General features: G+C 41.3%; 1 protein-coding gene across 1 annotated transcript in view; it reads right to left on the bottom strand.

Annotated features, from left to right (window-relative positions):
* Positions 1-121: 121 nt before the first annotated feature.
* The window catches only part of DDX42 (DEAD (Asp-Glu-Ala-Asp) box helicase 42), a 16,449-nt gene continuing 4,811 nt past the window's right edge, over positions 122-11,759 (bottom strand). The window contains exons 6-19 of the mRNA XM_009883840.1: positions 11,584-11,688; positions 10,859-10,978; positions 9,595-9,771; positions 8,936-9,064; positions 7,956-8,055; positions 7,237-7,284; positions 6,598-6,695; positions 5,013-5,289; positions 4,127-4,353; positions 2,726-2,836; positions 1,839-1,940; positions 907-1,192; positions 844-870; positions 122-792 (exon numbers count right to left, since the gene is read on the bottom strand). Of these exons, the coding sequence (XP_009882142.1) occupies positions 437-792; positions 844-870; positions 907-1,192; positions 1,839-1,940; positions 2,726-2,836; positions 4,127-4,353; positions 5,013-5,289; positions 6,598-6,695; positions 7,237-7,284; positions 7,956-8,055; positions 8,936-9,064; positions 9,595-9,771; positions 10,859-10,978; positions 11,584-11,688 (2,163 nt within the window). The 3' untranslated portion in view covers positions 122-436. The remainder of the gene's footprint in view (positions 793-843; positions 871-906; positions 1,193-1,838; positions 1,941-2,725; positions 2,837-4,126; positions 4,354-5,012; positions 5,290-6,597; positions 6,696-7,236; positions 7,285-7,955; positions 8,056-8,935; positions 9,065-9,594; positions 9,772-10,858; positions 10,979-11,583; positions 11,689-11,759) is intronic.

Raw genomic sequence — 11,759 nt, 5'->3', positions numbered from 1 at the left:
AATTGCTGAAAGATTAATGTTTAACAGGTGGGTTCCTGAGCATCTCTAGATGGATTGGTGTTTTAAATGTGAACGCTCGTTAAGAAAAGACTACTTTTACTTCTATGGACAACAGTTTCTTAACGTTCCAAGGATGTGAAACAGCTTCTTTCTTGTCAAGAAGAGCTCTTTAAATCCAGCAGAGAGTCACTTGAGCACTGAATGTTTAAAAGCAGAACCCAGGGAGCTTTATCAAAATGATTTCTCTTTGACTAAGCATTGTGTGTACACATCATTAGAGTGAATCTGTCCACAGATGTACCGTCCCAGCCTTGCATGGGTAGTTTGCATGGTTTCCTTCTCTTCCCCAAGCTGCTCAACAACCAAAAACCCCAAGAAATCCTCTGGAAAAAGACAACACTACCTGCAGAGATTCCAGGCTGTGAAACACCAGCTTTTAACTGTCCCACCGGCTCTTCTTACGTTTTGGGGGCTCTGGGACAGCAAAACCATCTGTCTTGTTGTCTCGGCTGTTGGCATCCTTCCTGTTCTCACCATTCCTGTTCTCGTTGTTCCTACCTTCATTGCTATTCCTGCTATCACCATTATTGCGATTGCCACTGCCCACATCAGTGAAGTGCCGGCTTTCGCCATGGCGATGGCTGTCACCGTGTCGGCCCTCTCCGTGGCGGTAAGCGTCACTGTGGCGACCGCCTCCTTCTCCATGGCGTTGCACATCATTGTAGCGACCACCACCCTCTCCACGGCGCGGGACCTCATTGTGGCGACTGTTCCGGTTGTCGTTGTATCGTTCTCTGACAATGCCGCCACCACCACCGCCGCCACCACCACCACCGCCGCCACCACTGCCACCACCACAGCCACCACTGCCTGCAGCGGCAACGCCGGTGCTGCTGCTGACGATGCCTTCTCGATTGTTGGTGCTGGCATTTGTGTTGTTGAAGCCCTGTACTCCGACACTCGGAAAAGTGGGAACACTACTCAAATTCCCTGTGCTGGTGAAACCCGGAACACCCTTTGCTGCTGCGGCGGCTGCAATCGGGCTGTCAGGATTTGCAGCATTTTGCTGTGCGGAACTCGTTGGTACCGAGTTCAAGCTCCCAGCGCTGGTCCAGCCACTAGCACCAGCAGCGGAGCTACCAGTCTTTTGATTATTTAAGCTTGCAGCAACAAAGTGGCTCTTATACTGGGACTGTCGGAAAGAGACAGAAAAAAAAGAGACGCATGTTTGCCTCTACACTCACCACAAAACACACAGTCATCATGCATACACAAACCTGTCTTGAATTCTGGGGAGCTCCTAGGAAAAAAGAGTTCCTATAAAAAGTCAGTCTTGGAGTGATTACATTCCTTTTTTACACAGAATTAGTAACGGACATCTGCTACCAAACCACAGAAACAAGGGAAGGCCTATATTGTGGGGTTAATTTTTACTGAAGAGAAAGGGTTTCTCTGTTCCCCGTTTCTTTTGATTGCAATTACACTATTGCTGCTAAGCAACCTAAATACGATCAAGCCTGGGAGCAGAATCCAGAAAGGAAAGAGAGCAAAGAGGCAACAGAAAACAAAGTAAGTTTGGCAAATTATCTTTGTGCAACCATGTTCTGTCCAGCCTGCATACTAATTCTTCCACTTTGGACTGCAATGCTGAGTGCACGCTCCAAGTGGATGAGACACGGCCACAACTACCAAACTCAACTTCCCTCAAGTCAACAGGGTTTCTGCATTTTCAGGGGAGAAAAAAAGAAAGTTGTCTTGAATCATCAGTAGTAAAATTTTTCCATGTTATGTCCTTTCCTCTTGAGTTACAACTTGGGAGTACAAGTGATCGAACCAACCTGAAAAGCTGCTTTCATTGCCGTAAGTCTGTCTCCCATTGCCCCAGTGGATGGCTTGTACGCCTCATAGTTACTCATCACACTGTTGTTGTTTCCACGGTCCTACGCAAAAAAAAAGACAACTGGAGAGATTTATCCAACACAGACACTTTCAATTCAACCGTTCCCCAAATCTATCTTGACTGCACTCAGGAAATACCTCTACTAAGGATGACAAACCTCTGGACAGCACTGAGCAGTTTGTGCCATGACCTTGAGGATGACAGAAAAGTAAAGATGCACTAAGTCTTAGTGACTCACTAGTCAACGGTATAACCGCATGTCTCAGCTCCGTACAGTACAAGCAAAAGCAAAATGCAATCAAATGGAGATTTGCACAGAGGTCACAGCCAAGACAAAGTGTGAACATGGCTTCAGCTGTGACTTCTGGAAAGATGCTGAACACAATGTGTTTTCAACACGTCGACAGTTAAACTCTGTCCCTGTACACTTTGACAATGAGCTGTTTTCCTAGCATGGACATACCTTAATAAGTGTTCCCAATCCTGCAAGATATTTTGCTGCCAAGAATGAGCCTGGAAATGGCTTTTCAAGTAATTTATTAGCATTTATTTTGCATTGACAGCCTATTTTTGGAAGAATCTCCAAACCTTCTGGATCACTCTGGCCCTAAAGAAGGCAGCTCTTGACAAGAGGATAACAGCACAGGACAGTTTGACCTGAGATATTTCTGATACCAACTGCAAGATTCTGAGCTGTGAAAACCTTTGAAAGCAGAGGCTATACTCCAGACTAGGATTTTTTTTTTTTTTTAATTAAACAGTAGTCAATACTAAGTTTAAAAGTTCCAAGAATCCGTTAACAACTTCTTCAGCATCTCTACTTACAGAATTTTCTGACCCCAGACCAGGACGTTCACGGTATCCTAAGCCACCACCACCAATATTCAGCTTCTTGCCTTTTCCTCCTTTGAAACGTGATTTCCGGAACCATGGATTCTGTGCAAAAGATGGACAAGTGCTTCTCAACACAGGGAATAAAAAGCTTCATAAATGCATGTAAAGAGGCTCAGAAAAGAAGACTTTTGAGCATTTCAAAATAAAAATAAAAATACACTGTTTCCCATCCAACAATACAACCGTTGCAAGGGGATGGGATGTGACAGACTACAGCGCTATGAAACTAAACTGTAGACGCTTCTGTCACGTGGGTCTGAAGCTTTTTGTTACAAGTGCGTTTTATGAAAACTAAATTTTGTCCTGAACTTCTATACATGTTAAAGTTTTGGAGGTTTGCATTCTAATAAACCCAGGAATAAATGCATTCTCTAATGCCATTCACTTGGGATGAGCAGCTCTGCACCTGCTCATGCTTGGTTTTTATTGATTGAGGTTTGGTCAGCAAAACTTCCTGCAACAAGCAGTGGCCAGGAAAGGGCAGTCCAACCAGACCTCCTCCTGTTACCAGGTTTTTAAATAATGGTTGGCTGCACCTCTTTCTATGCCCTACAGTTTCTTCAAACCTGAAGACGCCAGTAAGCCATTTAGCTTCTACACTGTCCTCTCAAGGGCAGCCTGTGGAGCTCTGCCTCACAAATTGTGTCGCTTCTGGAAACGCTGCCTCTGTACCACAGAAAAAATACTTACTTCCAGCAGCTACTGCCCAAGATGTTTGACAATGAAACCATTAGCATGCTAATCCACCTCTGAATTTGGGAATTACCAAAAAGCCTTTGGTCTATTGCAGCTACAGGGGCAGCAAAAGACAAGAATTTAAAGAGCTGATGAGTAGAGAGGTGCAAGTACAATTGCTTCAGCTATCCGTCACACCTATATATAGCAAGCCTGCCAGACAGCACTGCCAAGCAGGTATAATGATCAAGCAACAACCGTTTCACAGAGTGAATGTCCCTGTAATTATTTTCCAGTTTAGCTTTCAACTAAGCTGCATTTCCCGGGTGCCCACCACAAATGCGTATGGAAAATCTGATTGCAATGATATACTGGATCTGGAGTGCTCTGCTGGCATCAGACAGATTACAGCTCCTAATTTCCTAGGCAGTGCCTGACCCCAAAATAGATTACATACTGCGTTCCAAAATTTTCATGTCTTCATCGATTCTATCACAGGCCATTAAAAACACTAGAAAGCCTACTTAAAAACAGCATAGGTTGCCAAAAGGTCATTGTGAACACACGATGGAGGCAGAAACAGGCCTCTGAGCTCCCAGTTTTGCGCTAATCATGGAAGGAACCTTCCTCTACTCAAGGAAATTTGCTTGTTTGTACCTGCATCGCTAGATCCAACAGCTCTTTGGAAACATGTTGATTAGCGCCTTCCAGATTTCTGACAAGATCACCAGCGAAGTTACTGTCTTTGGGAGTCAGCAGAGTGTAGGCAACTCCCTTCTCGCCTGCTCTGCCAGTACGACCAATTCTATGGGTGTGCGTGTCTATGTCCCGAGCCACATCGTAATTGATGACAGTCTTAATGGAAGGAATATCTAACCCACGAGCTGTAATAAAGAACATAGCGGGAAGCGTGATTATCCTGAATGACCTCAAAGCAATCCCATTCATACCAGCATACCACTTCATTCTGCTCCAGCAAACGAAAGGAGTTTCCACAGGAACACACCCCACTTAAGACACTAAAACTTGTTTTTATCTTAAGTGTAGCAATATCTTCTCCAAGAGTAGTATAAGTTACACCAATCCCCAAGTTCACAGGATTGGAGGTGGAAGGGGTCTCTTTAAATGATTGTTATTCCAAGGAAGAGAGAGGGCTTTATTAAAGGACACTGAAATTCACTCTTTGTTGAACTAAACATCTGGGTACGGAAGCTGTTCTGGAGAAGGCTTCAAGCATGTCCATTTCCTCTTCATTTAAGCATGCATAATGCACCAGCTGATTAACAAATAAAAGCTATTGCCTTAAGAAACATCTTATTTTCTCTCTGTATATTAAAAAATATGTCAGACTGTAATTTAAACACCATTAAAAGCCTTTAAACATAAACCCCCTTGCTAACACTGTGTACTTCTGAAAAAACACCTGGAACACAGTGCCCAGCAGGTGCAGATGCCAACCTTGTTACCTTCCACTGACATGCGTTAGCCTTTCTGCTGATATCCACAGCTTGTATGAGCTACTGTTTCTCCGAACATCACATACCTGCCACATCAGTAGCTACCAGTATTGGGATCCCCTTTTTCTTAAATTCTGAAATGACTTTATTCCTCTCACTCTGGTCCATGTCACCATGAAGCAGCCCCAGATTATGATCCTCCTGCTTAAGGTTATTGGCCAGCTCTTCTGCGTTTGCCTTCTTGGTGACAAAAAGGAGGACGCTCCCAGAAGATGTGAACTCGACGAGGCGTCGAGTCAGCCAGTTCCATTTGCTGGGGCCAGAGGGGAAAATCTCCACGATTTGAGTAACATCTTCATTTGCCTACGGGGAGAAATAAGACATGTAATAACACAGGATAAAAATGACAGTATGGCAAACACAGATGACAGAGTAAAACCAGGAATCTAAACTAGGTGTGAGAATAAAAAGTGGAGAAGCAGGAGACTAAAATTCTCCTTTAAAAGAGGTTTCAGGTCCCGTCTAACTGCTGACCACTTCCTTTTCACAGTGCAGAAAGGGCAAGGGTTAAATGAACTACTTTCTGCTAAACCCGAGAGAGGCAAAGTGCAGTCTTTGACATGATGCAGTTTAGCACCCTACTGATCTAAAGATGGGTACTTGCAAGTTAGATGCTCTTTCGACATGCTATTAACATCTAAAATAGACTGTGCAAGAGCAGGGTCTGAGATGGAGAGGGTGCTCAGCAGTAAAAGTTATTCATAGGGCTGTCAGAGACAGTTCCTCTGTGCACTGTGACATCTCCTTTGAGTCAGGAAGAGGGGAGGTATAAACAGACTCCCTGTACACTCCATATTGCAATAAGAAAAGTGCAGTGGAGCTCACAGCACTATCTGGAACTTTCTCTGAAAGATTTAATTTTTACACATTTAAATATCAATTATTTCAAGGATGACGCTCTCATAATAGAGTAATCATTTAGATCAATGAAAAGAAACCATGTGAAAGCTGCTTCTTTTCTTAAGCGATGTTTAGGCAAAACATTTTCCCTCAAAGTAGGGGCTTAGGTAGCCATTAATTTTTTGTTATAAAGGGATACCTCACATTCCTGATTGAAAAAAAAAAATAATGCAGAGAACTGGTTAAAAGAAGAATGTCTCTTGTGAAACTTCTCAACAGTTTGCTTCTAATAACAGTATTAGAAGCAAAGTTTCTTCACAGCTAGTGTAACCTGTCCACTTCATTGACTTATTACCAAATCCCCAGCCTGCTAATAGTTCAGCTGCTACTGTCAAGCAAGTATGGAATCAACATTCCCACATAAACCAGCTGAAAGACATTACAGTCTGTTTCAAATCTTTCATTGCAAAAGCTGTAATTTATTTATAGTTTTGAAACAAAAGGATATACCCATTGATTCAGCCTAATAAAAAAATAATCAATCACTGCATTAATGTTGTTTCACTCCCTGATGAAACCTCCCATGACTGTAAGAATATTTATCGGCAGAAAGAAACCTCAATAAAGTAAAAAAAAATCCCCAAACCTTACAAGTTTTTGTTAAGCACAAAGTATTTACTCTTACGTGATGACTTCAGCAGTTTAACATAAATTTCAGACAAGAGAAACAGAATGGCTTGTTTCTCTGTCTCAGAAGCAACGTGGAATTACCTCTCCAATGTCTCCCTGCACAACTCGAATTGGGTCGATCAGAATATCTCGGGCCAATTTCTCAATCTTCTTACGGAAAGTGGCACTGAACAAGAGGGCTAAAAGAAAAACAGTACTTGAACTCCTCGAAAAATACATTTTCTTAACACTGCGCAGATCTCGCGAACAAGGACCCGTACAACTGTACTAGACGTCAGTGAAGCTGACAGTGAAGCTCCAGTCTGTTTTACCAGTTCTAATGAAAACTATCAATCACGCTATTAGAATACTTCAAAGTGGAAACACATTTCATAACATCTGAAACTAGATTTGGATACTAAACGGCACTGCTGTGAATGCTTTTTCATGGCAGCTTAGCACACAGGATCTCAAAGCATACTCATATTAATTTAGCTAATCATCTTTTCCCTGAGTAAAGTCTGCGGAGGGATTAGAGACTGATGAACGAGTACACTCACAAGCGCTCCCTCCCAACAGCCCACACCGAGAATTAACACCAGTGGACTCCCGTGAAAGTCTCATTGCATGACTGTGTCGAGAACAGGAAATCCAGTCTCTGTTCCAGATTCCTAACTGGTAGCCCACCATATAGCCTCCTTCGACTCTCAGGAGTTTAGTATGAAACATGCTGATACTTACTCTGTCTGTCAGGACGTACGTGGCTTGCAATTGATCTGACCTGGTACTCTGGAAAGGGGAGGGAAAATGTAATGCTCATTATTTAGTGGAATAACTCAAAATACAACTTCATTGCTTTATTTAACAACTAACTGTAGAGTCAATGAGTGCCTCTCACTCAGTATTTAATGTTATACTGTGGCTTCCAAGTGCTCTTTGCTGCACAATGGAAGTTCCTATGCTGTACAAAGAAATTTTTGGAAGTTCCTTCAGCAAAAGGTTCCATAAGCAAAGATCCTCGCTGAGTCTGTGCATACCTTCTATGTCTTAAAACTCCCTCTCTCTGTTTTCAGTATTATAGTACTGTGAAATCTTTGCTATATCCCATGATTCTTGAGCACAAATTCAAAGTCATCCAGACCTGAATGACACAACCTCTTCCAATAAAGTGAAAGTTCTTTTAACACCACACAGAATCAAAGCACTGAAGTGACTCACCCAAAAGTTATTCAGCAACTGTAAGATAAAAATCAGGGTTTTTGGACTTCAACATCAACAGGACATCGTTGATCTCTTTATACCACCAGGTATTAGACCTTTACATATGTCTATATTGTCTATAAAATATTTCCTTCATGTATTTGCAAGTATATGAAGCTACAGGGGTTATAAACAGACCTACTAAGCTGGGAACTAGACACCACTGCTTTCCAAAACATTGACCTTCATTCATTACATACCAAAACCCATATCAAACATTCTGTCAGCTTCATCAAACACAAGGTAAGTGACTCGTTGAAGGTTTGTAGCTTTCTTTTTCACATGATCAATTAAACGACCCTATTAAAAAAAAAAAAAAAAAGCCAAGTTTTTAAAACATATTTAAAAAAATGTTAATATATGCAACCTTCAAGCACTTCACTGCTTTTCATCCTCATTTACCAGAGACCTAGAACAGAAAACATCTCAAGGCTTCACTCAAGAAGTGTCAGTATCCAGGTCACAGAAACAGATTCCTGAAACTCTCATCGACTATACTGCACAAGCTGAATTTTAGGACTGGATTTTCAAGGTTAACAGTGCTTAGATCCTAAAATTCCCTAACCTTCATTACAATTAAATTTTAATTGTGAACTGGCTACTTAATTCCATAATATTTGGTGCAGGAGCTCTTCATGCTTTGTTTTCTTGCCTAGTACCCTGATAGCCACAATAAAACATCTTCCAATCATTAGCTGCTCAGTTTTGCCCAAGTTCGTACTAAGTTTTTGCAATAAGCAAAGTCAGTTGACAATGGCGCTCACTTTAATCACTGGTTCAACACCAACACCTGTTCTGATTCAGTGTTTTGACCCTCCAGTATTACTGCCACAGGCTCTACACTGACTCAGTAAGGTGGCGCTCAAGTTCATGACATTCCAGGAATTTTCTTCATGAATGTAAGGCTCAGCAATCAGAGCTGGCGTTGCACACAACTGACGCCGATTCAAGCACATGTTGCTTGCTACTCTATCTTCCCTTGGAAATCATACCTAATCTCTTTCAATTTCTCTTGAAACACAAATAATCCCAGCATATTTGCTCTCAACAACTGATGACCTGTGAAGAACCTAGATTTCAGTGATCAGAGAACAAATTCTGCATCACCAATCGTATTAAAAATCTGACTTGGCTTCAGTTAAGCAGCAAAAAATTGTACTGTGTGCATACAGGTACTTACTGGTGTGCAGACAACTATCTCTGCCCCCTCCTGGAGGGCTTTGGCTTGCTCCCACATGCTTCCTCCTCCATACACAGCTACGGAGCGCAGATTATATGCCTTACCAAAGCGTTTACATTCAGAATGGATCTGAAAATTTTAAACAAAGCACATCACAGTTCATGTTAGACAAATCTGAGAAAATATACCTACCTTGGAAATACAGTACAGCTCCTGAAATCCACTTTTCAGCTAGTAACTTAACAAAATTATTCAGAAATCCTCAGGGCTGAATACTTCAATACTTGTGGATAATTTCCAATAATTTAAGTGGGAAACCTATTTAGGCACCAAGTCATAATTTAACTTCCAGGCTCTAACCTTTTACACATACCGTTTGTGGCAATGCATCCACAGAATACTTAATACTTAGGAATAACACGGGAGCACTGTGCAAAAATTAACAATTTCAGGTTTGTCATGATCCTTCAACAAAAACAGGTGTTAAGAGAGAATTGGCAGCTTACACTGGAGCCACATATTGGCTAAAGCGCAGCGTAGCAAAACGCAGAGTAGTTTTTTCAAATAATTTACTGTGGTTCTCTGATAATTTCTGCCCAGAATTTTGTCTTCTTCTATAAGAACATTGTATGGCACATATATGCTTACTATACACCTACCTGTTGGCAAAGCTCTCTGGTTGGGCACACGATCACTGCAATGGGACCATCCCCCGGCTCAAGCTCCTTTTGATCCATGATGTGAATCAACATGGGCCAGATGAAGGCTGCTGTTTTTCCACTTCCAGTCTTAGCTATGCCAATCATATCTCTGCCACTTAGTGCAACTGGAACACCCTAAAAATAAGGAGATTCTAAACCCATATTATGCCTACCAAAGCACATTCTTGTGCTAGGTATTACACGAAAACTCAGATAACAAGAGAAAAGCACGGTACAGGGGACTCATAGCAACATATGTTGATCCTTCCACAGTTTTATTGCCAAGTTCAGATCTGAATTAGTTTGTTTTAAGGGCTAGAAGCAATTATCATGCTGTGACTGTTGGAGTCCTATATGAAACCCATGTTTGGGCAGAGTACAACACCCCACGGATATATTTACATGTCCACAAATGCATCTTGACCAGCTGTAAGAACACTAGAAACAAATTCTCTGAGCCTACTCTTTCTGTAACCATACTGAGCGCTGAAGTCGTCTGTTCATCCCTACCGTTGCTATAAAGACCTCTCAACCACAGGTTTTTACAAATAGTATGGACTAAGGTCCCAACACACACCCCTTGGACACAGCACCATGTCATTTTTCATACTTCAAGTAAAGCTTCTGAAGTGGTGTGGTTACAATCACACTATTGATAAACTTAATTACTTATGGTAATCAGTCTACATATGCAGTAGAACCCCTTCTGCTTGTACAGCTCTCCAAGAAATGACCAGTTAAATGGTCCAGCTCATAGGGCATTTATTTTAACTACCAGAAGAAATGAAAAAATGCCTTGTTCCATATCTATTCTAGTTACAAGACATTCAAATATAAGCTGTTTAAAGGAATAAAGTTGTCAATGTATGGCTCTTTACTCAGCTACTGCTATGGTTGTTTTTAATACAATTTCTAAAACCATACAAAAAAACCACTTTTGTACATTTTTATAAGCAAGAGATGTCATTTGAATGTTCTTCACTAAGAGACAAACGAAGAAAAGTACATGGATTTATTTACGGTGGTCATTTAACAAGAAAAAAAGTGGGTAAATGTCTATTTAAAAAATATCTTAACTATTTTCCTAGAAAAATACAAATTATCCTTCTCCATGACAGGTCTATATAGGAAACAAGAATTGTATACACCCTTCTATGGACTAGGGACCTTTGCATGTGTTCTATTAATTCTCTTTAGATGTTGGAGAAGTAACAACACTCACCTGACACTGTATAGGAGTGGGCTGAGTATACTCCGATTTCCTAATTTGATGCATAAGTTGCTCATCAAACCCAAAATGAGCAAAACTACTCCCAGGCCTTGGAGGAGCAGCACCGGAGACCTTAGAAACAAAAACATATCTTTGTTCATGAACAGTAAGAGAAAAACAAAGAGCAATCTGTACAAAAATGAAAAAAGTGCCTCTCTAGCTCCGAAACCAGCTTTTTATTTTTTTTAACAGATGTAAGCTTAACTAGGTGCAAATTCCAGATGTGCTGTGCAAATAGGACTTTCAGGTATAAAAATTTAGATAAATTGTCAATCGACATAAGCTACCAAACATCATATCTACCTCCTTGTATAACTGGTCTCCTAAGAAGGAGACCCCAAATAATTCGCTTCATAGAAAGTCACCACACTAACATGTCACAAATGGCAAAGAACTAATTCTTGTGTATAATATTTCCAGTTTCAATTCCTAGTTCTTTAGTCCAAGTGCAACCACACAATTGGCAATCTTGGGTTCCCACTTTGACAAGTCCAGAGAAGACTTTCAAGACTGTGGAGAAAAACCAAGCTCCCTTAAATCAAAGTCACTGAAGGTATCCAAGGGGCTTGGTATTCCAAAGCTGGAGTTCCCTGTGGAAATATTCATTAAAACTACTAAGGCAGTCACAAAAATGGGAGTAAGAAGATCCTCAGAAGACAGTTTTGTGACCAGCTTACCCGGAGATTTAGCTTATGACGTAACTCCACCACTTGCTGCGGGGTGAGACTGGTGATCTCTTCATGCTCATCATAGAAATTTTTCTCAAACGGTGGATATTCGATCTGCAACCGTAATAACTCAGTTAGTCCAGGACTCAAGATTCTCTCTCTGTGCACTTAGTTTTGGAGGGAAA

Source organism: Charadrius vociferus, unplaced genomic scaffold, assembly GCF_000708025.1.
Source record: "Charadrius vociferus isolate BGI_N301 unplaced genomic scaffold, ASM70802v2 scaffold484, whole genome shotgun sequence".
Classification (NCBI taxonomy): domain Eukaryota; kingdom Metazoa; phylum Chordata; class Aves; order Charadriiformes; family Charadriidae; genus Charadrius; species Charadrius vociferus.
This window is presented reverse-complemented; position numbering and strand designations above follow the sequence as displayed.